This window comes from Furipterus horrens, unplaced genomic scaffold (genome assembly GCF_987537825.1).
Source record: "Furipterus horrens unplaced genomic scaffold, mFurHor1.1.pri manual_scaffold_16, whole genome shotgun sequence".
In the NCBI taxonomy this organism is placed as follows: domain Eukaryota; kingdom Metazoa; phylum Chordata; class Mammalia; order Chiroptera; family Furipteridae; genus Furipterus; species Furipterus horrens.
Window position 1 is genome coordinate 2,815,079 of NW_028327186.1, and position 26,570 is coordinate 2,841,648.

Sequence of the window (26,570 nt, forward strand, 5' to 3'; positions counted from 1 at the left end):
CCGTAGGGGCGCAGGCACAGGCCTTCCCGTGGCCACGGCGAGTTCTCGAGGACAGAGCTGCTCCAGGGCCGCCGCTGGGAAGTGGCCACCGCGGATGGTGCCACAGCACCCACTTGAAAGGCGCCCGAGCTGCCCGCGGGAGGAGGCTGGGCCCGCCTGCCCCCACAGACCCTACCCGGGGGGTGTCCGCAGAGAAACGGTGGCCGGCCTGTGTCCTCTGACGCAGACGCCGCCGGGCCGGGCCGCCAGACACCTGCTCCCCCCACCCCACGCCGAGAAATCCGGCGCGCGCTGTTATGCATTCCGTGATACGCGTCCACTCCGCTGTACGCAAACCAGTTCAAGAGACAGTGCGGACTGAGCCGGGGAGGGAGGCGCCCCCAGGAGGGAGGGCACACAGAGATGAGGGTCCCCGCAAAGCCCATGGCCACACCTGTCTGTCCCCTGCTGTACACCTGGTAGCATGGCAGCCCCTAGCCCTGCGGGCAGGAGGCAGCCCTGGTGGCCACCTGCGCTCTGACCACCCACTTCCCTTCAGGTCAGCACAGGGACAGGGACAAGGCTGGGGACCGAGTGACAACAAAGCACACGAGGAAATGGCCTCATTACTTGACATCACCTCTGTCCACTTAACACCACAGCAGGTGAGGGGTCGGGGAGGATCAGGGTTCTGATGACCCTGGTTTTGAAAAAATACTGAAGTGTCTTCATTGCATGACAGTCACCTGTGACTGGCTAGGGCAAGATGCCACCTGCCTGACAAAACCACAGAGTTCATGAGACAGAAGAGGGTCCTGTTCTGAGTCACTGGCTGGGTAAGAAGTGTCACCCCCAAGAAGACGACTGAGTGGATCCCCCTGAGAGAGGGATCAGGAGTCCTGCGCGGCCCTTCTGGGCTGCTGGACTCTCCCCACATGCGCAGTGGTTCCCAGCGAGGACACTGCCACCAGGCCTGTCTGTACTCCCGTTTAGACCGGCGACTGCGTCACGCCTGGCCCAGAGCAGCCCCGCGGAAGGGGGCGCTCCTCGGAGGCGACTGCCGTGTGCCGCACCTCGGCAGGGAGGGCCCAGCTGGAGCGTTCCAAAAACTTGGCCACCAAAACCCTGCCATCCGTGTAGGCCTTGCTGTCTGCCACCGAGTGCGGCCGCTCTTTGGACACCCCCCGTGAGGCCTCCGGCTCTGCGTGCTGCCGGCGTTTCCAGGCGTCTGCGTTCCCAGCGGGGGCGGGCCGGTGACAGCGGGCACGGGCAGCTGCGATGGAGCGCGACCGGGAAACTAAAGACCAAGGGAGAAGATAGCATTTGAGAGTGACCCAAGCCCACACAGGAAAGAAGGCAGCTGGTCCGAAGAATTCTTTAAAAAGCCGATGCAGACAGGCTTGGGGCGAGCTTTCTGCGGGGATTTTGGGGTCCTGGGTTGGCGACTGGGCACGTCCCTGCTTCCTGTGTCCCTTCTGTCCCCAGTGGGGCCTGGACCCTCAGCTCCAAGTTAACACGTTGCGGACTGGGGTATTTAAATGCCTTTTAATCCTCTGTCCCGGCAGGTTAAGATTTAAATATGGTTCCATGGCTAATATTAATGAAATGACTACATGAAATTAACAATTAAGCTACTACTATCCTTAATTTAAAAAGCAAATGAAAAATGACTACTGAATGTCTAAATAACCTTATTTGTTTAAAATTGCGCGATCAAATGACGAGACCTCTCGCCATCCGTACGCAATGTGTTAAGGTGGCACTGACGCAGAGGGGCTGTGGCTTTCCCGAGCTGGAGGGCTGGGGACAGACAACGCCAAAGCCGGCCCGGAAGAGAAGGGCCTTGCTGGGCAGGGACCCTCCTGTCCCCTCTCTGCTCACAGGGGGCTGGGACCCTTCTCAGCCTTCCCAGCTCAATGCTCTTCGCCCTCGTCGGTCTGATGGAGCCTGCAGACAAGCCTGCCTGGAGACCAGAGCTCTCTGAGACCCCCTCCCCACGTCACGGGTGGACGGCAGCCACCTCTGACGGGCCTGACAGCTTCAAGCACCTGGGGTCCCTCCCAGTGCCCGCTGGTCTGGTGGCATTCTCGGGGACAGGCAGCGGCGACCAACTCACCAAGAACCAGATTAAAGCCCGACTTGTCCTGTCTGTTGCAAGTCACATGAGAGAAATGCATTCTGGGTGGTCTGGGGTATTTCTGGGGGGCAACCAGCAAGCCCGACAACTGAGCACGAGAATTTAAAACGCTCGCACGTGGGGCCAATCCCCCTCAAAACATCACCTCAAAGCACAGCAGAACAAGCAGTCAGAGCCACTAATCTGTTCCACAGAGAGGGGAGGACGGGCAGGCAGGCTGTCCTTTCACAGCCCAGAGCGCCGGAGAAGCCACATTTCTGCACGATGCTGTGAGGAGCTGGACTTGGACCACTCATCACCCCCGTCCCCCCAAGTCACAGCAGGGGTCACAATGTTTTAGAAAAGAAGCATCTCACTGGTTCCCAGAGCAGCCCGAGATGGTCCTGCTTCAAGGTCCTGGCTGCGGGAGGTATCGCCTTAGCCACAAAGAGAACTCAGTCAGCACCCGGAAAGGAAGGAGGGGCTCTTGGTCACGCTACACTGTGCCTCCCGAGGTCCAGCCCAGGGAGGCACCCACCACGGGGCAGCAGTGTCCCCATGCCAGCCCACCGCCGGCACAGCGCAGCAGGCCAGGGCCACAAACCACCCAGAGCCTGTCATTAGACACCATCCGTGTCTGGAGGTCTCCGGGGACCTTGGGAACACATGTCTTCACTGTGCAGAACAGTGACCATCCCACTTGGCAACAGCGTGGGGACACCGGGGAGGCATGGAGACACTGGTAACTGTGCCACCTCTTCTCTCTGTCCCTGACACATCCTGATTTGCAGAGCAAGAATGTCACTGAGGGGGGACAGGCCAAAGCCAGCCACGGAGGCCACAGAGCAGACACCCCACGACCCTCCGAGTGGGAACGTGGGCCGGTATCGGCTCTGACGAGGCGGAGGGAAGGGCGGAGCCTGGCACACGGCAGCAGAGGGGTGGGCTCAGGAGACAGTCCAGGTGGGGCTTCTCCGTGTGACCTGGCCACCAGGCGGAGGGAGGGGACAAGAGCCAGGAATGCTGGCCCCGGGGCCCGCACGTGCCACACCGAACATTTCCAGGCCACAACCGACATGTGCGGTTTCCTGATTCTTTGCAGGGACACAACTCTCCCGGGATCTATTCTATTTGGGGTTCCGTTGGACCTCTTCTGGGGTCACTTACTTCCATTGTAGGACAAAGACCCCGCAGCAATGGCACTGCAGTCAGAAGGCCACGAGTGTTCACAGCAAAGACACGCCCACCCTCCCTCCCTCCCTCAGCAGCCCAGCACAGGCGTGGTCTTCCTCCTTCAGGTGCATAAGACCCGCTGCCTGCCCCGCCCCAGGGCTGTGGGAGTCAGAAATTCCTGGGATTTGGGGCACAGGGACTCTGGTGCCACACCCTCCAGCCCACGGGGGACACTGCGCGCTCTGAGAGTCACGTGGGGCATTCTGACCACAGCAAGGCGACGGCCACAGCAGCCTGACGCATGGCCCTCCCGGGGCGGCCCCGAGGCCCAGGCTGGGGTCCGGCTGACCCGCCCAGTGGGCTCTCACCGCCCCTCACTGCCCACACCCGCGGGGACCGAGAACGTCAGACCACGTTCTCAGCGTGGCCCTGGGGACCCTCGGAGAGTCGCGGAGTCCCGAGGCCTGGAGTGTCTGGCCAGATGCGTGCTGGGGACACAGGTGGGCGGCACCAACCGTACCTGCTGCCCTGGACGAGCACGAGGTGGGGTCGCTGGTGGAACGGGCCATGCGACCAGGACCCGGACGTGCCCGTGCGCCCCGGTTGGAGCCTTCGGGGGGTGAGAGGCCAGGGCGGGGGGCTGGCAGCAGGGCACCCGCAGGGCTGGCAGAGGACAGGCGGCTCGGGCCCGGCGCCATGGCGCCCTCGGACGCGGGGACGACCGTGCTGCCGGCAGGCGCTGCAAGGCAAGCGGCACAGCGTCAGCTCCGGCCCCGCGACCGTGGTGCCGCCCGGCGCGGGGCCGAGCCTGTCCACTCCCGTCAGCAGCGCCTCCCCAACGCTGGACACGCCCTGGAGCCCCAGGCCGGGAACACTGAGCAGGGCGACAGGTGCTCTGCGGTGTGGGAGGGCTGGGGGACCCCCAGATCACCCCCCAGAATCATTCCAGGCGGGGTGTGGGCGGGGCTGTACACGCCGCAGGGAACCAGACATCAGAAACCAGCCCCAGCCCCTCCAGGGCAGCCTTTGCCGGGCCGGAAGCTCCAGACCGTGGGGCAACAGGATGCTGGGTGAGCAGGACCGTGCAGAGAAAGGGGGGACCCCAGGGCATCCCAGCCGGGGTGCAGCCCCCAGTCAGCAGGTGGGGCCGGCTGCCCGCCCCGGGGATGCATGCCTGGCGCTCCAAGCTGCAGCCCCAGCAGGGCCTAGGAACGTGCTGGCCAGGCGGGTCCTCTAGAAACCCACGGGTGGGCCTGGCTGGCAGGGCGGGGATGAGCCCCCAGGGAATTCTGCACCCCACCGGTGATGCTGGGCCGGCCCAGTCTCACGCCTCCCTCCCCAGGGGACGGCAGATGAGTCTGTGTGAACAAGACCCCAGGGGCCGCTCACACACCCAGGCCCGAGGAGCTGCCTCCTCCACCCCGGCAGAGGCTGCGGGACAGGGAGCCGTCCGCTTGCAAAGGCAGAAAGGGGACCCAGAGCTCACACATCACACGCACAAGCAGAAGGGCCTCCGGACGGTTAATCCCTGCCTAAAGCAGCATAAAAATAGACGGAGGAGATCTGCAAACGGAAACGAGCCACCTTGGGGCAGCCAAAGACATAAACTGGACAGAAACGATCCGGGCAGAGCTGGGTGACCGACAGAAGCAACGCAAACGTGGACTCGTGTGGGGCAAACGCGTGCTGGCTCCGGACAGCGCCGACCGGGAGGAATTTGGAGACACGTGACTTGCTCATCTCCTCACGTCCCTATTTAACTCATGCTTTTCCTTATCAATCTACCAAAAATCCCGCAAGAGTAAAAAATGGACCAAAAACTGACCTGTCAGTGGATGGACCTGTAAAAAGGTGCTCCAACTGAATAGTGATTGTGTGTATCATGTTCACCTACATGAAACACCAAAACGTGCCGTGGCTGGTGGCTCAGTGGGTTGGAGCGTCGTCCCGTGCACCTAAAGGCCGCGGGTTCAAGCCCCGGCTGGGGCAGGTACCAGAAGCCACTGATCAATGCTTCTCTCTCTCCTTTTCTCTCTCAAGAAAAGTCAATAAACCTGTCCTTGAGTGAGGATTAAAAACAATTTTTTTAAATTCAACTGAGAACATTTTTAAGACCTTATGGGCTGGTTTTCATCAGTGGGGAGGCGCGGACGTACACAGCACGTCACAGAAGGGCTGTGGCAACTCCTGTGCATCCAAGAGGAAGAAATGGACGGGGCGGAGCAGCAGCAGGAGAAGAGGCGGCAACGGGAGGGAGGAGAGATGTCCTTTGACAACTGGAAACGTGTTGCTTCCGATACGGCCGGGTGCACTTACCTTGTGCGCTGCAGCCGGCAGCGGCACTGGGGTCCTGGGAGCTGGGCTCGGTCCCCTGCCGATCCGCACGCGGAAGCTACAGCAAGGAGCGGAGGCCGTGAGTGGGTGGGGTGACCCCTGACGCAGCAGCTAACAGCACCCCCAGACGCCAAGGCTGCCTCAGAGCCCGCCTCCTGCAGGAAATGCTGCGACAGGCGTAATGTCTCCCCTTCTGCCCCTACGTGCAGGGTGCGGGGCTGCGGTCGCCCCTGCCAAGGCCAAGGCTGTGCCTCTGACCTTCTGCAATCCGAACACCCTGAGCCCACTCACCTCCCGCGTAAGTATGCTGTTTGGGGACCACACAGGATCCTCCAGAGTGACCGCAGGAGTTGGGACAGTCCCTGAGGCCTCACTTCTAACCCTTTCCCCTCAACCACCATCCCCTCCGGCTTCCTCTCCGGGAAGAAGGCCACAGGGGACACATGGACGGCCCGTCATGCTCTGGGCCACCACAGCTGGGACCCGGGGTGGGCACCTCATAAACAATCTTGGCCTCACTGGGCACCCAGGGCCCAGGTCACCCAGTGCTTGCATGGGCTCCCCCTTCCCAGGGTCTTTGCTCCCAGGCCGCCTCCCTGGCTGAGCTGGGGCTCAGGGTGCAAATTCAAAAGCCTAGGGGTTGGGGGGGGCGGATCTGGGTTGAATGCGGCCCCATGGTGACAGTCACGACACTTTTGTAGCTTTCTGCTCAAAAGGGCCCATGACTCCCAGAGAAGCCCCAGGAACATGAGGGGCCCCATCCCCACCTCTGCTCAATGCTGCCCCCCACCCCCCGGCCACAGGCCATGCGCCTGAAGGGGAGGGAGACCATACACCCGGGTCCCTGTGCTCGCTCAAAAAACCCCTCCATCCTCATGTTCTTTCCGGACCGCTCTGGGGACACACTTGCAGGTCATGAGCTCCGGGGGTGGCCGGGGAAGGCGAGGTGGTGGCCCCCGTCCCCTCATCTCCCACCACTTCTGTCAGATGGCCTGCGGTCTGTCCTCATCTCTCCGCTTCCTCCCAGGGTGGCGCCCAGGGGGGAGAGCCACCTAAAATGACCCCAGTTCTATATAAAATACCATACAAGCCCTCACCTTCTTTTTAACCAAAATCCCTACGTGCCAATAACCAACTCTGGAAATCTCTGTCAGCTACCTTCTCGAAATCCCCCCCACCCCACAGGAAACAGTGCCCTAAAGCTTGGTTTCCCTTCCAGAACTCGCCCCGCAGCTAACCTTCTTTTGACTTTTTTTTTTCTTTGCAGGGGTGGGTGGCAAGTTCAACAACCGCTACCCCAAAGAAAGCTTCCGGTAATAGATATAAAGAAAACAAGAGGAAGTACACACGTAGGGGCAGGTCGGGAGGAAACTGGGTTTGTTCCCTATCTGGCGGGAAGGTCCCAGGCTCCCGGCCAAACATGACTTCTCAGGAGACCACTCAGCTCCGGCAGCGCATCTGCCTGCTCCCACAAGAGGGTTTCATCTGAACTTGGCCTTCCTCTGCCGCATGGACGCCGGGGGAGGGGAAGAGCTGTTTGGTTCACCCAGCGTTTTCAACTGAATACAAAGGCAGTGGCCGTGGTGGAGAAAAAAAACCGTATTTGTGGCCCAGAATCTAAGCTGAAATTTGACTTCAGCAATCAAGGCTCAGAACGGAGCTCTTACAGGTGACAGGGTGATGGGGCTGCTGAAGGAGGAGGCCCAGCCTTTATGGGTTCCCAGACAACGCTATTTTGACCAGTTACTGTGATTATAAATCCCACTGGGCCCTGGCTGGGCTGCTCAGTGGCTGGAGTGCCGTCCTGTGCACAAAAGGGTTGCAGTCTGATCCCTGGTTGGGGCGCGTACAGGAGGCAACTGATCTCTCTCTCCCCCTTCCTCTGTCTCTAAAATCAATAAATACATCCCCGAGTGATGATTTAAAAAAAAAAAAAAAAGTCAATTAGCATTGAGATAAGCCAAATTCTCTTTTTTTTTTAAGATCTTTTTTAAAAAAAGATCTTATTTACTTATTTTTAGAGAGGGGAAGGGAGGGAGAAGGAGGAGAGAAGCATCCATGTGTGGTTGCCTCTCACGTGCTCCCAACCAGGGACCTGGCCCGTATCCCAGGCCTGTGCCCTGACTGGGAATCGAACCAGCGACCCTTAGGTTTGCAGGCCGGTGCTCAATCCACTGAGCCACAGCAGCCAGGGGAAGCTCCATGGCTGCAATACCCTGCACGGAAGTCCTGCCTGCAGAAGGGGATCACTCTGTCAGTGCAGCTGTCGCTGAGGCTTCTGGAGGCCGAGTCCCATCTGTGGACGTATAAGCCCTTTCTGCACCTGCGGAGGGTCCCTGGGGCCGGCACCTCCTCTGGGGGTGGCTGAGGAAAAGGTGGGCACTGCCACCTGGGCCCCAGACCTCAAAGGGGCGGTGAGGAGAGCAGGAGTGACATCGGAGGGTCTGGGCCAGGTCTGAGGCCAGCACTGCTCCCCGGAGGTGACCTGGGCGGGGATGCAGGTCGGGAGCGCTCCATGCTGCCGGGAGGCCCGAAGGCGTGCGAGTCTGGGCACCTGAAACCTCACTGCCGGCCGCAGCGTCTTCTGCCCGGTGCCTGAGCTCCCTGCCCATGTCCCCACTCAGCCTGACCGCTGTGCTCCCCACACCGCCCCCCAACTCCTGAAGCCTCCCTGAGGGTCACCTGCATGGCCTTGACCCACTATGTCCTGCACCGGCTGCCGTGGGACCTTTTCAGGCAGTCACAGCTCTCTGCCCTGGCTGGCGATATTCAGTCACGACAATGACGATGACAAGAATGACAAAAACGGGCAAGTGGCTTCTGCTGAATCCGAGCCTACTAGGTGCTGAGGCCTGTGCTGGCTCCGTGACAGACACCCGTCCCATCTCCGATTTACAGATGAGGAAACTGAGGCTCCAACAACATACCCTGAGGGCCCGTGGTGGGCCGGGCCCCCTGAGGCTGTGGGCGGGCTGGGCAGGACCAGGGACCCCAAACTGCTTTCTCACAGACCCCCCCCCCCCCGCCCCCGACCAGGTGACAATGATGTGGAGTCCAAGGCCAGAGTCTTCTGGGTATCTGTGGCCGGAGCCCCACGGTTAGAACCCATCCCCACAGCTTCTGTGCCGTGTCCCCACCCATGGGCCAGTGTTAGAGAGGAGCCTCGGGGAAGAGAGCCCCAGGCCTGCTGCCCGCTCCCCGCCGCAGGGCCCACGAGCCGCAGGCCCACAGCCTCAGCTACGAACGCCGCGGGCAGCAGGCCTCCGTGCGGGCAGCCGGCGGCCCGGCCTGGGTCCTACCTGGCTGGCCGGGGCCGGGCCCACCACGGCCTCGTAGGGCGGGGGGAGCTCAGCAGGGTAGAGCAGGCCCGGGCTGTTGATGGCCACGTCGTACAAGGTGCTGAATGGAGAGGGAGCGAAGTCCAGGTGGAGGCCCCTGCAAAGGCAGAGCCAGGGAACCGTCGCTCACGGGGAAGGAGCCCGGGGCTCCGCGCTCAGCTCAGCGTTTCCTGTGGCTTGTCAGTTTCCCTACCAAATACTCATCGTGTTTGTGAAATAAAAGCCTAATTCACAAGACAGTTGTAGCTTTTGTTTTCTGGAACGATAGCACCATTTTCAATCAACGCGATGACCCCGTCCATTCAAATTAAAATGATCCTACAACTGATTCAATCTTTAATTAAAATTTCCATGTTAGACTAATTCAATAGTGGTTCTGTCTTTCATAAGAAAACACCAGAGATGCTGTCTGGCTGGGGTTTTGTTTTGTTACCCCTTAAAGATACCAACAGAAAATGCTACCTCTGAGCCAGGGCCCCCTTCACCAGCCATGCTCCGTTCTAGAAGCAAACATGCTTTCGTAGCCCCGGCTGGTGTGGCTCAGTGGGTGGTAGCGTCTTCCCACAAACCGAAAGGTCGTGGGTTCGATTCCCGGTCAGGGCACAGGCCTGGGTTGCCCGTTTGATCCCTGGTTGGGGGGCATATGAGAGTCAACCAATCGATGCTTCTCTCTCACCCCAATGTCTCTCTCTCTCCCTCACTTCCTCTCTCTCTCAAATCAATAAGCAAGTCCTTGGGTGAGGATAGAAACAAAGAATGTGCTTTGGTAGCTGCCTTTCCGCTTCTCCACTGAAAATGGGCACGGCCTCGGCCGCTTCTCTCCCCCAAAGACCATTTCCTGTCCTGCCCCCCATCATGGAGGCGGCGGCGGGCAGACCCACCTGTGGGCCTCAGCGGTAGGCGTGCAGGTGTACTCGGGTGGGTAGTAGGGTGGCGGGGGCAGCGGGGGCACGAACTCATCGAAGTCCAGCGTCTGGTGGAGGACAGTGCCGTGCGGGGTCACGCAGGCCGGGCTGGTGGAACGCGCCCTCTGCGGCAGGAACTAGAAAAGAGCGGCGCGTCAGCGTTGCAGGGGACACCTCAAGTGGTCTGTGCCGGATTCAGCTAATTCCACATCAGCTTTCACTTGGAACTTCCATCATTGAAACAGTCAGGACCTGACGACTAAACACACTTTTTTTTAAAAAAAAAATAAAGCACTATTTTTTTTTACAATTTTATTTATTTACTTATTTATTTTTAGAGAGAGGGGAAAGGAGAAAGAGAGGGAGCGAAACATCACTGTGTGGCTGCCTCTCACACACCCTCAACTGGGGACCTGACGTGCAACCTCATCATGTGCCCTGACTGGGAATCGAACCAGCGACACTTAGGTTTGCAGGCCCACGCTCAATCCACTGAGCCACAGCTGCCAGAGCTAAACGCACATTTTTAAGTGACGGCTCCGTGAGGAACGCCTTTCCCCCAAAGCCAGCTTCTGCTTTTCTTCCCACGCTGTGATGCGCAGATTGCCTCTCTTCTGGGAAAAACACAGCCTGGGGGTCCTTCATTCCACCTCCACCACTCAACCTGTGTCTTTCGATGACGCTCTCAAAGCCTGTGGTCAGAAGGTGTCCCATGTCCACGGTTTTAAGAGAGCACTTCCGCCCTGACTGGTGCAGCTCAGTGGGCTGGGCCTCGTCCCACAGAGTGAAAGATCACTGGTTCGATTCCCAGTCAGGGCACATGCCTAAGTTGCAGGTTTGATCCTGGGTCAGGGCGCACGTGAGAGGCAACTGATCAATGCTTCTCTCTCAGATTGATGTTTCTCTTCCTCTCTTTCTCACTCCCCTCCCCATCTTGCTAAGAATAAGTGCAATCATAAAGAAAAAAAGGCAGCACTTCCTACAGCACGTTCATGAGAAAACATCAGACCCTCAGGATGGTCCTCTCCATCCCTTCCCACATTTCTATAGTGAAATAAAGTTGGGCAATGCCACCCACCCTACTCCCCCTCGGAGTCCCATAACATACATTAGTGTGTTAAAGGCCCGGAGAGACCTGCACCCAAAAATCCATTCAAGTGTTTACCCACGAACAGAACATTTCTCAAATACTTCACCATGGGTCCCTTTGGACACATAGTACCTATTACTATTTTGCAGTTCTAGGGAATTCACACACTTTGTAAAGCCCTGCTTTGGGGGAGAAGGATTCTTTATGAGTTCCAGAACATTCCACGGGGCAACCTTAAAATGGAGATGCTGCTGCTTTAGGAGCAAATCGAGGTAAAAATCAAACCAAACTCACGCTGCCTCTGTCTGGTTTTCCACGTCTGCCCCTCCAAAGCACTGACCGATGGCCGTTTCTCTCCCCACCCCTGGGCACTGCTCCGCAGAGGTCCCCTGGGACGCGATGCCTGAGACATTCCTCCAAGTCGCATCCATCTGTCACTGTGGGTGACTACAGGTGCCCAGAGGCCCTGGGCCACCTGGGACCTCCTGCTGCCTCGGGGGTGAACAAGGTCTCAGAGTCAACAGCATCAGGCCACGCAAGGGCTGTTCCGTGAGGGAACAGCGAACTCTGCAAGCACTGTGTGGGTGCCATTTGCCTGCGTCTGAATGGTAGGATTTCAAAGGGCGGGCTTGCAGGACTGTGTTCGGGGCTCAGGAAGAACGAGTGAGCGAGGGAAAGATGTGTTTAAGAAAAGCACAATTGGATAAGGCTCTAGAAGTTAAGTCCTAATTCTGGGGGCACTGGGGAGCCAGCGAAGGTTCTGGAGCCGGGAGCAGCACCACTGAAGCTGGGTGGTTAGGAAGTACTCTCTGGCAGCGGCGGGGAGCGTGGTCTGGAGTTGAGAGAGGATGAGATGGTCGAACATTTATTTACACACAAGTGGGGCCAAGGTCACGATGCTGAATATGCTCAAATGCTAGGACCTGGAGAAAGGAGGGTGGCCTTGTCTACACAAGTGCCATGTCAGACAAAAAATGGCTCCTGTGGGTCTTCCTCACACACAGAGCAAGTCCAAGCCTCTGCCACTGTCTGACCCACAGCTTTGCTAGTTTAATTATCTGAAAGAGATGTGAGCCAACAGCACAGCGCATGTGGGTCTGCCATCCTCTAGCTGGAAAGCTGTCAGCCCCGGCGCGTACTGCACAAAGCTGAGCAGCCAGGATGAGGCCGAATGCCGTTGAGGTCTAATAGGGAAATATTTTGAAATGAGAAAAATCAATGATGTACTCAAGCATGAAATGCAAAAGCTTAAACGCTTTCCTGTGAAGGGTCCAATTCCACCAGGAATGAGAAGGACGAGCAGTTTCACGAGAGAGGTGAGAAGTGCCAATGATCCTATTAGCAGGTTTAAACAAGTAAGTGCTGCCGTACGCCAGGGGCTTTTTAAAGGTTAAGTGACAGGCTCTGCTTCTGCTCTAACTGCGAATCACCTTCCCAGTGGTGTGATGCCTCCGTCTTGGCGGAGGTATCTCAGATTCAGTTTGTTTCCAACTGAGCCTTTTACCCTGGCTCCTCAGCCTGCACAGTGGGAACCTGCAAGTCACAACGGACACCTCCACCCTGCACCTCACCCCGCCCCGCCCCTGTCCCTGCCATCAATATCTGTTCAATGAGGTGAAATCTGTCTTGAAGCCCTAGGTCACCAGCTCTGCATTGTACTCTGAGTCTCTGGGGTGGAAAGTCTGCAAACCACATTTCCCGACTCCCTTGCAGCTACATTCTGCCAGCAGGGGGCACTAGAGGGAGTCTGGAAGGCAGGTGGGGGGCAAGGAGTTACTTATGTTCTGTTTCTTCCCCACTTTTCCCCTTCTGGTTTTCCAGCTGCAAAGGGTGGATGGTAGCTGCTTCCCCAGTTGTTCAGCTCTATGTAAAGTCAGGGCTACACCTGGGTAACCTTCCACACATGGGTAACCAGCTCCCCATATTAACTGTGTTGAAATCTTCATATTAATCCGATACCCGGGTCCATCTGCGTCTTATCCACTCTGTATTCCCGGAGCCCAGCCTGGTGCTGCGGGCACAGCAAGTGCTCGCTAAACGTCAGCTTCAGAGCTGAACCTCCGCTCCTTGCCAGGGCATCTAGCGTGCCTCCCTGCCTGGGTCTTCTGCCTCTTGATTTCAGCCTCCGGTCTTCCCAGCAGAGCTATTTTTAAAGCAATCCCTCACTGAAAAATCTTCCACGAGACCTCTGCTCCCTGAATCCCATCGGTCTCCCAGCTTCCTTTTCCTCTGACCCACTGGTGCCAAAAAAAACCTCTCCTCGGCTCTTTGAACATCCCCAAGTGCTGAACGCACTTTGTTCCCTCTTCCCAGATCCCCACCCCCTCTCCCCTGGCACCGCACCAGACACCCTTTGGGAGCCGCACGCTGCACGCTCCTCAGCCTCACATCCCCCGGGCAGAGGCCTGAGCCTGGATTTGGCTGTGATGGCTAAAAAACAGGCCTCTGAACTGTCGCTTTTTTCCCCAGTGGTTCTGCCTGCCCTGGGCCATCTGTCAGAGCCTCATCTGCTCCCTGCGGTGACAAGGGAGGGCTGTGCCTGGCAAATGGAGTGAGGTTGGCACTGGCGGAGGAGCATCCTTACGGCCCCGTCCTCATCATCCACAAAAGGGGAGTGTGCGTTTAAGACCCCGCTGGGAGAAGCCCCTTCTCAAGTGTCTGCTCCGGAAAGGGGGCAAGCCCAACTCAAGCGTCCGCTGTCCTCCACACACATCTGGGACTGGGCTGGGGGGTCTTATGGGAGCTGGGGCAGCCTGACGTGGGCAGCTCCCAAGGCCCCCTTAACAAAGCCTCTACGATTTTGTCCCACCAGAACAGTGCAGAGTCCGGGGTCCGAGAGGGAGGGTGCAGAGCCCCCACTGGAGCACCATGGGCAGAGGTACAACCGAAACCCCAAATCAAAGCCAGGAAGCAACTCAGGCACCCACGGAAAGAGAAGTGGCCCAGGGACTTGTTACATCTCCAAGAGTGCAATGCAGCTATTAACACATCTCTAAATATCGACCTCGAGGGAGGTCGATGATACTTTCAGGTTGTAAAATCAGGTTGCAGAATGATATGCACGGTGCGCTCCCGTTCTGGCTAAGAGGAAGGAAGGAAGGAGGGAAGGAAGGGGGAGAGGTGGAGGGGGGAGAAAAGGTGGACCATTATACATGCTAAGAAATAAATCCAGAAACACATGGGAGGGGTCACGGGCAAGTTTCCTTAGGAGAACAGGACAAGTGAAGGGAGATGATTAACTTTTTCTTTGTGTATCTCTGTATTTTACTTGTTTCCGTGGCTGTATATTACTTCTTTAATTAAAGAGTCTAACAAAATGAAGTAAAAAATTGGAAGTCAAAAAGTGGAAGTCAATTACATCTCCCTAAAGCTCGGGAAAAAAAAGAAGAAAATAATTTTAATTAAAAAGAGCTTCTCAGGCATCCTTATGAGGAACTCGGTTCTGGGTCCCAACCCTCAGGATGCAACGCCGCCGCCCTTGGGGCATCCCACTTCTGGGGCACAGCCCGTGTGGCCGGCCGGGCCCGCCCCCCCGGCCCGCGTAGTAGATACTGAGCGTTCCGTGGGCCCCACGCCTATGCAAAGTCCAGTCACATCTACTGCCTCGAGCATCCTCCCTGCGGTCCTGTGAGGCCTGCACAGCATCCATAGCCTTTTTAGAGCAGAGGAAACTGGCACAAATAGGAAGTGACGTGCTCAAGGTCCTGCACTGGTCCCACGCGGGGCCCGTGGTCCATGCCACCCATTTGCGCTGGCGTCCCCTGTGGCTCTGCAGGCCAGCAGCGCAACCAGGACCTCAGAGGGACAGCAGAGCCTTGCCTGTCCTGTGGCCCCTGGTCACAAAGGGAGAAGTACTCGCTAGGAGGAATCTCATCGATTTCTACTTCCGGGCCAGCGTTTAGCAAACTAACCTACAAAGCACTTAGCAATGAAACGAGCTGGGGCTCTGAGAGCTGCCACTGTGATTATAACGGCACACAAAGCTTTGCTTCCGCACGGCGCTTTACAGCTCACGCACAACACCGAGGGCCACGGCATTCATGGTCACTGCTGCACGTTCCAACGACCAACTGACACGTCCTCCACATTCAAGGGTCCAAGTAGGTCACCCTTAGGGAGTGCCCACCAGGCATCCCCTTAGGTCATACACTGGAGGTGAGGAAACTGAGGTTCCGGGAGTCACATGTCCTGAGTCCCCTGCTCCACAGAGCAGGAGGGACTGTGACCCAGCATGGCTGGCTTCAGACCCAAGATGCCAGGCCCGAGTGACTGTGATGCAGTTACAACTGTATCCGCTATTATAGCTACAATAGACTTTCTTCTTATTCAGTTGGCAATGTCCACCTTAATGCCTCAGACCAGGGGATGCAAACTTGTCCTGTTTACAACCCTGTGGCCTTGTATCTTGATTAACTGACGTATTGCCACGGGGGGTGGGGGGGATGAGGAAGAACAAACAGAACAGACAGCTTTCAAGAGTGACTTACTTTTCCTTTCGTGAGATGCAGAACACATTGTGGAGGGAGGCAGGGGAGGCCCTGAAGGGGTAAGTCCAGAGAAAAAGAAAGAACGAGAGAGATCAAGGCAGAGGGAGGGCAAGATACACACAGAGGAGATGGAGAGAGAGAGAATTTTGACCCCGAGCATCAAACAACACTACCTTCCCAACAATTTCTTTTTTGTGTGCTGACTTTAGTGGTAACACACGGAACAGTGGGCTGTGCTCAGGGTTAAGAAGCATCTCTCAGGGGCCCAGATGAGCAGTTTCTTAATTTGAGGAGACTTCATCTTCAAAACAACCTTCCTGCATTAAAGGGGGACCTGCCCTGGAGGTGCGGGCCTGGAGAACGTCTAGGTCTACAGAACTGTCACTACAATTACTCAGGGGGGCACACCAAGGGGGCGGGACTGACGACAAGAAGCTCCAACAGCACCTAAAATAAATTCATTAAGCACCAAATGTTGCAAATTCTCGGCAGCATGACAGGACCTCCCAGGATCTCCAAGCACTGGGGGCTCCGGGGGGCGGGGCCGCTCACCATCTGCAGGACGTCGGAGGAGACCATCTGCATGCAGCACATGGCCGTGGCCAACGCACACACGATGGTGGAGAGGACGTTGAGGGCGCACACGCTGAAGAGGAGGTCCTGGGAGAAAAGACGCGGAGGGAGATCATCAGCATCACCTTGGAATGTCTGTCAAGGTCCAGAATCAGTTTGCCAATGGCCTCCACATCATGGAGGTTTTGTTTTGCGATTTTTTTTGTCATCAAAACTGGCCTTTATATGCCTAGGTAATGAAGCCTCCTTGAAAGTCCAAGGACGGGGTTTGCAGAGCTTCTGGGTTGATGTACCTCAGACACGTGGGAGGTTCCTAGAGGGGGCATGGAAGCTCCGCCCCTTCCCCATGCCCCGCCCCCTCCCCATGCCCCGCCCTAGGCAACTCTTCCATCTGGCTGTTCCTGAGTTATCGCCTTTTATAAAAACTCAGTAACCTATTAAATAATAAGTAAAACAAAAACAAAAAACTGGCCTTAAATATAGACCCATTTTCTTTTTAATTTTTCTACAGTGCTGATCGAATTATTCTTAGATCCTCAATGATGTATTCTATGATGTTGGTAATTATGAGAGAGTCGCTGTCTAAGAAAACCTTGAGATGGCCACCATTTAAGGAGGTAGGCAATCTTTATGAATCACAAAATATAATTGAAAATTTGGTAAGTACTTATAAAATGCCAACTTTTTAAATTACACGTTTTATCTTGAGCTAGCAGTAGGTTCACATGCAGTTGTAAGAAATAATACAGGGAGATCCTGTGTACCCGTAAGTCACTCCTCCCCAACCCCTCACGCCTGAGGGTGGCATCTTGCAAAACTACAGCACAAATGTCACAACCAGGATTGACAATAATACAGTCAAGAGACAAAGTATTTCCATCGCCACAAGGACCCTACACACACACACACACACACACACACACACACACACACACGCACACACACACACACCTTGTTGCCTTTTTGTAGATGCACCTACCTCTCTGTTCCCCACTCAATTTCTTCCCCAAGCCCTATCAATGATTAGTTTGTTCTCCATTTTTAGAATTTTGTCATCTCAAGAACGATACACACGTGGAATCAGATAGCATGTAACTTTTCAGAATTATCTATCTGTACTCAGCTAGTTCCCTCAAGAGCCATCCAAGTTTTTCATCGTTCATTCCTTTTTCCTGCTGAATAGAATTCCATGGCATTGATATACCACATTTATTGAATCACTCACCAGTTGAGAAATATCTGTTTTGTGTTTTTGTTTTTATTCAATTTGGGGCTATTACACATAAAGCTGCCATGAGCATTTGTTTACAGGTGTTTGTGTGACTATAGCTCTTTATTTCTCTGGGATAAATATCCAGGAGTACAACTCCTGGCTTCTACGGTAGTCATATGCTTAGTTTTATCAGAAATTGTTTTTCAGAGTGGCTGAACCATTTTACATTCCTGCCAGCAATGTCTGACTGACCCAGTTTTTCTGAATCCTTGCCAGCATTTGGTATAACCTTTTTAAAAAGTATTTTATTTTATTTTAGGGAGAGGGGAAGGGAGGGAGGAAGAGGGAGAGAAACATTGATGTGAGAGAGAAACATCAACCGGTTTCCTCTCGCACAATCCCCAATCAGGGATCGAACCCGCGACCTAGGCATGTGCCCCTACTGGGGATGGAACAGGAGACCTCTTGGTTTGTGGGACGGCGCCCAACCCACAGAGCCACCCTGGTCAGGGCATTGTGTCTTCTTTATGGCCTTGTGGCATCAGACCTGGTCGTGGACGGCTGCCTGACATTTAACGCAGATCAGGCTTGGGACAGGCAGTCTGCCACGGGCCGGGTTCTCGCCAGGCGTGCCCAGAACCAGGGTGTGCCTTGTCTACTCTTCACCAGGCCCAGTTCCCAGGGCTGTGTTTGCAACAAGAAGCCACCTTGAGGAAGGAGGTGACATGTCCCCCAGACAATGTGTCCGCTTGCTACAAAGACAGCGGGCTCCCCGGGCTCAGTGTTGCCCCCTGCAGTGTAGCCCACTGAACGCGCAGGCACCCCGATGCTCCCTCGGCACCGCCGCCCGAGACGTGAGGGGCTGGGGTGTGGACTCAAACCAGCGTGAAGCCTTGACTACTGCTTCTTCCATAAGTGATAGAGTCTTCTGTCTGAGCCACGAGCCTCACGCCTTTGGCCAGAGAAGTCACAGTAAACTACGGGCTAGTTCATTAGGTTAAAAGCAGGTCAAAAATCTCAGACTCCACACGGTTCCTAACAATAAGTTTCCATCTCTGTCTTGAGAAGATATGAAGAACAGATACCTTGTCCCCTCCTACTCTTTATAGTCGAATATCTCTCACTCCAAACAAGTAACTGGTAAATATTTGAAGATTTATAAAATATTTCATGGTTGCCCTGGCTGGGTGGCTCAGCTGGTTGGAGCATCGTTCCTGTGCACCAAAAGGTTGTGTGTTCAGTTCCTGGTCACGGCACATGGCTTAGGTTGCGGGTTCGAGCCGTGGTTGGTGCGTGTATGAGAGGCAACTGATCAATATTTCTCACTCATGTGGATGTTTCTCTCTCTCTCTCTCAAAATCAATAAGCATATCCTTGGGTGAGGATAAAAAAAATATTTCACTGTTCTCTTCTGACTTTGAAGTTCAGACTAGAAGGAGATGATAGGCTTAATTTCCAAATTTCCAGCCACACACGGAGAAAAATTCACGACTGCCTTGAAACAAAGGAACGCACAGGCAAGACCCTCCAAGAACTCCGTACAAACATCCCAGCCAGCAGTGGGACTAATGTGTGTGTTAAATCTGGGACTTGTTTGCCAGCCAACCTCTCCAGTGATGAGCACTTCCTGGAACAGCTCTCAGGCCGTTTAAACTGTCTCTGTAGAAAGCAGTCTTTGCATGCGGAGGTCTTCGTAGCTGACCTGAATGCTGATCCTACAAAAGGAGCTAAAATTAGGCTGCCCCGTGGAGAAGCGACGTGATTCACGGAGGCATCTGTGGAAGCTGTAATTTCAAGATGCAAACGCCGCACTTAGGATCTCTGCAAATTTCAGTCAGTTTTGGCATCTCGGGTGCCATAAATCATCAAAGCGCTGCCGCAAGAGGACAGCTTTGCTCCTCATACAACACGAGCACTTTACATGTTCAATGGCACTTAACTTTGAACAAGGACCCATGAGGAAATTAATGCCCTCTCCACAGCGGTGCAGAACTGTACCTTGCCGGGTCCTTCAAAACCTGTCTTCTGCCCTCTGAAGCAACAGCTCTTAGCCTTTAGCTGATGGGTGTAAATTGCCTAAACTGTAATCTGTGCAAATAATCATAATTCATAGACTATGTATTTTCTTATAGTTCCATCACGTTTTGTTTTTTCTTTTTTTCTTTTTTATCCTAACGTGAGGACATGCTCACTGATTTTAGAGGGGAAGGGAGGGAGAGAGAAAGAGGGACAGAGAAACACTGACACGCCTGAGAGACATCAACTGGCAGCCTCTTGCACGCGCCCGAACCAGGGACTGAACCTGCAACGTAGGTATGTGTCCCAGCTAGGAATCGAACCTGCGACCTTTCGGTTTATGGGACGATGCTCCAACCAACTGAGCCACACTAGCCAGGACCAGTTCTATCAAGTTTTAAGATCAAAAAACGATTTGCCCTGGGTGCAGAACTCAGCATGCCCATGACTCCTGGTAAGCCACAGAGAAGTGGGGTGGGGACGCAGGGGCACAGACTGCTATCAAGATGAGAGGGCGCGCCCTGGCTGGTGTAGTTCAGTAGATTGAGTGCCAGCCTGTGAACAGAAAGGTTGCCGGTTCGATTCCCAGTCAGGGCACAGGCCTGGGTTGCGGGCCAGGTCCCGGGTTGGGGACGTGCAAGAGGTGACCAGTTGCACACCGATGTTTCTCTCCTTCTCTTTCTCCCTCCCTTCCCCTGTCTCTACAAATAGATTAATAAAGTATTGAAAAAAAATTAAAAGATGATGGGGCATGGGAGCAAGGGAGAAGTCAGGCTGAAGCTGACCCCATGGGAAATCAACAGCACTGTCTGCACCGAGACCACACAAGAGCTGAAGCATCACCTGGATCAGGGGCAGACAGGACAGCAACACCCCCAAAGAAGAAGAATAAGGCTACTGTCTTCCTCTCTCCACTGCCCTTGCCCCAGAGGGACTAGACCCAAGGGGGCAGGGACAGAAGTGTCCCAGACCTCACCCCGCAGATGCTAGGGGTGGAAAGAAGAAAGCAGGACTGTGGCCCCTCTTCCTGGGAAGGAGGCATCTAAACTGCAGCTCTGAGTGGGACAAGTGTCAATGTCAAGAACTGAGAGTGACCACAAGGTGAGAGAAACTCCCTGAGCAGCGTCCTTAAGGAAGGAGGGGTGCCCAGCGCAGCCAGAGGCAGGGACAGATGGATGCCCAGGGCTCAGGGTGCAGGGGAAGGAGCTCCACGAGACACGGGACTCAATACCCATGAAGGTGGGGAGCGGGGCAGGGGGGCGGCTGGGAGGAGGTGAGTGGGTGCTTATCAAAGGTCTCCAGGGCTCCAACTCAATCAGCCATTGGTCAGAGTAACAATGGGCCATGAGCTGTTTTGTCTGCTTTCATGTGGAATGATTTGCATATAAAATTTTTTTGTAATCCTCACCCGAGGACACATTTGGTTTTTTTTAGAGAAAGGAAGCGGGGTGTGGGGGGGGGGGGGGGAGAAGGAAACAATTGTAAGAGAGAAACATCAGTCGGCTGCCTCCCATATGCGCCCCGACTGGGTATCAAACCCTCAACCTTTTGGTGCTTGGGGACAACACTCCAACCCACTGAGCTACCCAGCCAGAGCAGAAAAAAGATTTTTAAAAAGGCCAGTGACTTTGCAGCTTTAGGATGCTATACTGCACGCTTTTGGGAAAGCCACTTATACAGCTTTGTTAAAACGCTCTTCTCCTCTATAACTTTGAACATGAAGGCTGTGAAACCAATGGTGACCAGGGTGTACAGATGGCCCATTGCGCGGGGCCATGGGGAACGCCTCAGTTAACTTGCATTGGCTTCAGTTACTCTGCTTCATCTCGGACCAGAAAATAATTCCCCAAGGAGGCAGAGAGCGGTGGAGGGTTTTCACTCCCAGAGCTCCCCTAATGCACCTCTTTTGTATAGGAATCGAAGGCCAGCTTGGTTTGAGCCTGCTTAAAAGAAAACCAGAATTGAAGGGATCGACTGGCTGGCTCTATACATCCACACAATTGCAAGGCCAGGCAGGTACCAAGCTGGACTTCAGGAATTCAGTCCAAACAGCAAATGACAGCCCCCATCATTATTTACTGATTTACCTTTGATCATGCGGGACTGTCATGGACTGAGGCGTTCACCTGGACAAGCGCTGTATTAATCCAGCCTCCAACGGGCGCCTCTCTGGTTTAAGCCCGGGGACAGCGGCTACACAGCCATCCCGGGGGCACCTGCCTGAGCAGACGGAAGTTGACCAGGGAGGATGCTGCCCCCAGACCGCAGCCATTTCCCCCCCGAGGACGGTGGGTGCCTGCACTACCTTCCAGGTGTCTGTGGCAGTGAGGGCACAGCAGGAACACCACTGAGTCGCCCCACCAATGTCATTAAGCCACGATCAGTTCATAGAAACACAACTATAGTCAAAGGAGCTTTGATACCCAAACGAATCACGTGGGATTTCCCCTGCACACAGTTCATTAGATACAAAATATGGATAATTTACGATGGAAATCAGGCATGGAATATTACTAATCAGATGACTAGAACCTCCAATCAGACTCTTAAGAGACCAATGAACATGTTTTCACAGGTGACCCAAAAGAGCAAGAGAACCTCACGGAAGAATCATTCTCCTGGTGCCCTCTTTTGCAAAGTGTAAAGAACATCTACAAGCTATAGGAAGAGGCTCCCCTGGAGATCTGTCCTGTCGAAGAGCAGTGTGTGTTCTAAGTTTTAATTCCGAGAAGCATCCCCAGGTACCCCTTTACTGTGGGGTAGTCATCAAATCACCATAAGAGCAATGATTATATTAAAATGTCTTCACCACTGATTATTGAAAAAAATTAGAGTGTGTGACGCTTAGATCTATATAAATCTAAGAGGACCTGATGCTGAACCCATCAGGTGAAGTTAAGAGGACAACCAACTAACCCCCACTCTAGGGGAGGACAGACGCCTCCGTGGACAGACATGGGGACCTGCTCACCTCGGGCAAACACAGTCAGACACCGCCGCTAGTGGGACAGGCACACAACATGCAAGCCCATACGGTACTTCAGCGGAGAGGCGGAGACTGTGAAGAACCAAAGGGAAAGGCTGGGAATAAAAAGCAGAGGCGCAGAAAGGAAGCGAGTCTTTGACAGGTTCCTCCATAGACTTGACCCCGCGGAGGGAGACATGACCAAGTGGGGTTCATCTTCGGAATACAAGGTTGGCTCACCACTCGAAAGTAATCAACGTGACTCCCCGTATTAGCAGACGAAAGAAGAAAAAACTATTTACACTATCTGAGTCGGTGCAGGAAACTGCTTGGACAAATACAAGTCATTCCTAGTAAAAACTTCCCAGGACACCAGGAACAGGTATCTATGCGAATCTCTGGAACTGTGAGATACCCCGGGGGCTTGTCAAGAGATTTTTCAGGAGGTCACGGTTGCACTCTAATGATAATTACCTCTGGTCTGGTCTGGCGGTGCTTTTCAAACATGGGAAGAAAAGATGCTCAGGCTGAGGACTCGACTCTGGGGTTGTTAGAATGGGAGCTCAGAGCCGGCACCATTGCCCACGCCCCGACCCCAGGAGGGCTAGGGGACACTGTGGCCTTGGGCCTGACCGTGAGCAGGCCCAGGGGGCAGAGACACCGAAACCAAGGCTGTGGGACTTCAAGAAACAGCTTGCATGGAAGACAATGGACCCTTCCGTGCTGCATTCTGGGGTCCTCTGACCCTGGTGGACTGCTGGGGCCGCTGAACTCGGAACATTCCTCCCTGCGAAGCGAGGCAGGGGCTTGGGCACCCGCCCGCTGTCACCAGGACCTTCAGGCACAGCCTCTATCTCGGTGTGTCACTGCCTGCTCACCGATGAGTCTCAGGGTGCTGGCGTGAACAGGGCGCTCACCTAGACAGTCACCCTTGCCAGCCACACCTACGCAGGACCTACCACAGGCACCCGAGGACAGAGGCAGCACTGTCCCGTCTCCGCCCAGACTCCAGGGTGGCTCTCTGGGGTGATCCCTGCTCACGGACAACAGCGCTCCCGACACGTGACCACGGCCACACCTTCTTCAAAAAGTTTCGTACACTTTCATTTAGGGAAAAGAGGAAAGGAATCGGGTCCACGGTTCACAGGCATTTTTAAGCAGCCGATTTTGATATTCAGGAGTAAAAAAAAAAAAAAAAAACTTGCAGAAAGAGAAAGAAAGGAATAAGATAAACAACTTTCTATGTCATTAAAAAAAATTAAAGAAACAAAAAGAGAAAAATAAGTAAAAGATTTAAATAAAAAATCAGATGCTGTACGTAATATTGGAGGGCTGGGGATACTGTACAGTTTCACTTCACAGATTTCTTTTTTTTTTTTTTTTTTTAATTAGTGGAGGGAAGACTTCCAAGCTCTTTTTTCTTAATATAATTTATTTATTTACTTGTTTATTTGTAGAGAGAGGGGAGAGGAGAAAGAGAGGGAGAGAAACATCACTGTGTGGTTGCCTCTCACGCGCGCCCCCAACTGGGGACCTGACGTGCAACCTAGTCATGTGCCCTGACTGGGAATCGAACCGGCGACACTTGGCTCGTAGGCCGATTGCTCAATCCACTGAGCCACCCAGCCAGGGCTCCCAGATTTCTTTACAAAGGCAAAATCAACACCACCTTCTCCCCCACCCCATCCCTACCCTTGATGGCGGAACAGCAAAAAACGTGAGAAAGCCAGAGACCCTGTCCCATCCACAACGGTAAAGGCTCCGCCCCCAGTTCGGCACCCACTCCGCGCATGTCCGAGGCGGGGCAGTGATACGTGGAAATGGACCGCAGGACCCGGAAAAGCCATGTCCTTCGAGTGAACACCTACCGTCCTGCAGACATGTTCCCTGGAGAGTGAGACCCCTCCGGCGTCTACCGGAGCTCAGTGCGCTACACACTGAAAGCGACACTGGCCCGAACCCGATCGTCCCCGGCCGTCTGCGGCGCACGGGAGCTATGCTCGGGGCGGGGAGCGGGGGGCAGGGCAGGGCACGCGCCCCTCACCTTGAGGGTCAGCCGCACGGCGTTGCAGTCCTCCTGCAGCGGGTTCAGCTTCAGCGTCTCCCCCAGGTTGCTGCAGCCGGTCGCCTGGTGCTGCGTCTCACAGCAGACACACACCTCCACGCTGTCAAACTTAATCTAGACGGAGGGACACAGACAGAGCTCTCGATTAGAACGCGCTCCGCCCCGGCGGGCCCTCCAGCGACGCGACGCCACGCACGGGCCAGCGCCTCGGCTGGAAGCGCCCCGATTTCGTTTCAGTGGTAAAGCCGAGGTGGTTTTGGCTGTAGTCGACAAAGCCACGGAAAACGCCGGGAGGAATTACTGCACATTCCTGTTCGAAAAGCAATCGATACAGAAGAAAAATAAATAAATTGTGAGAAAGCTAAGCTAGACAGTTGCAGAAAAGATTTTTTAAAAGCTTTTATTTACTTTTAGAGAGAAGGGGAGGAAGGGAGAAAGGGAGGGAGAGAAACATCAACGTGTGGTTGCCTCTCATGCGCCCCCAGCGGGGGACCTGCGCCCAACCCAGGCCTGTGCCCTGACCGGGAATCGAACCGGCGACCCTTTAGTTCACAGGTGCATGCTCAATCCACTAAGCCATGCCAGCCAGGGCAGATTTTAGATGCGTTATAGAAAGAGATCCAAGTCAAGTCAGTGCACGGAAAATTCCTCACTGAGTGGCACACAGAGGTGTGTTATCCCAGCTCGGCCTCCTGGCATGTTCTGCAGCCAGCCTCAGCCATTTCCTGCTCCACTTCTCCGCCTATCAAACTCCCGTGCACCCATCAAGGCCCCACCCCCGCTCCATCCTGGAGGCTTTGTCTGGCTTTCCCTTTCCAGGGCTGCCTGCCTCTGCTCTGAGCAGACACCCAGCTATCCAGCCGCACTTCCTGGTGTCCCCTGTGCTCCCGAGGGCAGCTGCCACAGCTCAGTGTTCACGGCTCCAAGGAGTTGCAGGAATCCAATAAATGCTGAATAAATAGAAGGGCCTTGAAAAATTTAAAACCATGGCAAGATAAATGCAATTCAGGTATTTTCATTTTAAAAAATTAAAAAAATTTTTTTTATCCCCACCTGAGGACATTTTCTCATTGCTTTTAGAGAGAGGACGGGGGGAAGAAGGGAGAAAGGGAGAGAGAAACACAGATCGGTTGTCTCCTTACACGCCCTGCCTGAGGATTGAACACGCAACCTTGCGGTGTACAGGACGATACTCCAACCAAGCCACACCAACCAGGGCAGTTCACATTTGTAAAAGCCTAAAAACCCGGAGGAGACCCTGGATCACGCCTGATCCCAACCGGCTGCCCAAAGTGGCTCTAGAAATGAGTGTGAAGTCACTGTGACCCAGAGGTCACACAGCAAGAGCCCCCCATCCCCACTGACTCGCTCTCAGGACTGGGCGGGTCCTTCACCCCCCCCCCCACCAACTGCTCACCCAGACTTCCAGAAAAGTGAAATAAAATAGGGGGCAGCCTTCGATCAAGGGTACGACAGTCACATTTTCACATATTATAAATCTCTGGAGAGTTTAACCTTGACCCATTTTTATGAGGGAGGACCCAGAAAACCCTGGAATTTATTTATTAAAAATTGAGTATTTATTCTTATGTTTAAACTTCAGTCACCTTCAGAGTATCTCCATTTGATGTAATACGCCTATTGGGACTTTTTTTTCCATGGCTCAAAACAAGTTTTGAACTCACCGATTCTAGTGCCTTTTAGTGCTCCTGCCGTTATTTGTTTCACATGTTCCAAAATGGAAAACGTTTCCCTTTGAGGATCTTTCTCATCTGGATACACCCAAAAAATTTATTCAGGGCGAGATGAGGTAAATAGGGTGAGCGGGGCACCGGGGTCAGGTTGTTTTTGGTCAAAAACTGCTAGACACTCAGTGTGGTGTGGCAGGTGCATTCGTCAATCACCCGTCATGAAATGGCCAAATACATCGAGTCTTAAAAAACTTTCAGTGGGGCCGAATGCAGCCTCTCACACCACCACCAGCTGGTACACCAACACAGATGGGTTCTTAGAACACTCACTTAAGCTGGGGGAAGCCCGTGTTGCAAGGGGCCTGTCCTCCAGAAGATAATTCCTGTTTTTTTCTGGGTCCTTTCCTCTCGTATGCTTCATTTTTGCTCTTTTAATTCAATCTTCTAAAATAATTCTGATTTTATTTCTGGATTTCTACACGTGTTTGAGGAAGTACGGGGAGGGCACCGCACGCAGTCTGGGGAAGAGAAGTGTAAGGGCTGGAGGCCAGGAACGAGCAGGCGGGCCCTGCAGAGACCACCGCCCACACCTTGGCAACCTCACCTCCAAGCAGCAGATGCAGTT

At 54.4% G+C, this 26,570-nt stretch overlaps 1 protein-coding gene across 1 annotated transcript in view; it reads right to left on the minus strand.

The window, feature by feature from the left end:
• Positions 1-263: 263 nt before the first annotated feature.
• Positions 264-26,570, minus strand: part of ENTREP2 (endosomal transmembrane epsin interactor 2) — a 166,829-nt gene continuing 140,522 nt past the window's right edge. The window contains exons 4-11 of the mRNA XM_090263642.1: positions 24,234-24,368; positions 15,975-16,082; positions 9,822-9,982; positions 8,902-9,037; positions 5,585-5,660; positions 3,789-4,007; positions 2,473-2,532; positions 264-1,276 (exon numbers count right to left, since the gene is read on the minus strand). Coding sequence (XP_090119768.1) covers positions 969-1,276; positions 2,473-2,532; positions 3,789-4,007; positions 5,585-5,660; positions 8,902-9,037; positions 9,822-9,982; positions 15,975-16,082; positions 24,234-24,368 — 1,203 coding nt within the window. The 3' untranslated portion in view covers positions 264-968. The remainder of the gene's footprint in view (positions 1,277-2,472; positions 2,533-3,788; positions 4,008-5,584; positions 5,661-8,901; positions 9,038-9,821; positions 9,983-15,974; positions 16,083-24,233; positions 24,369-26,570) is intronic.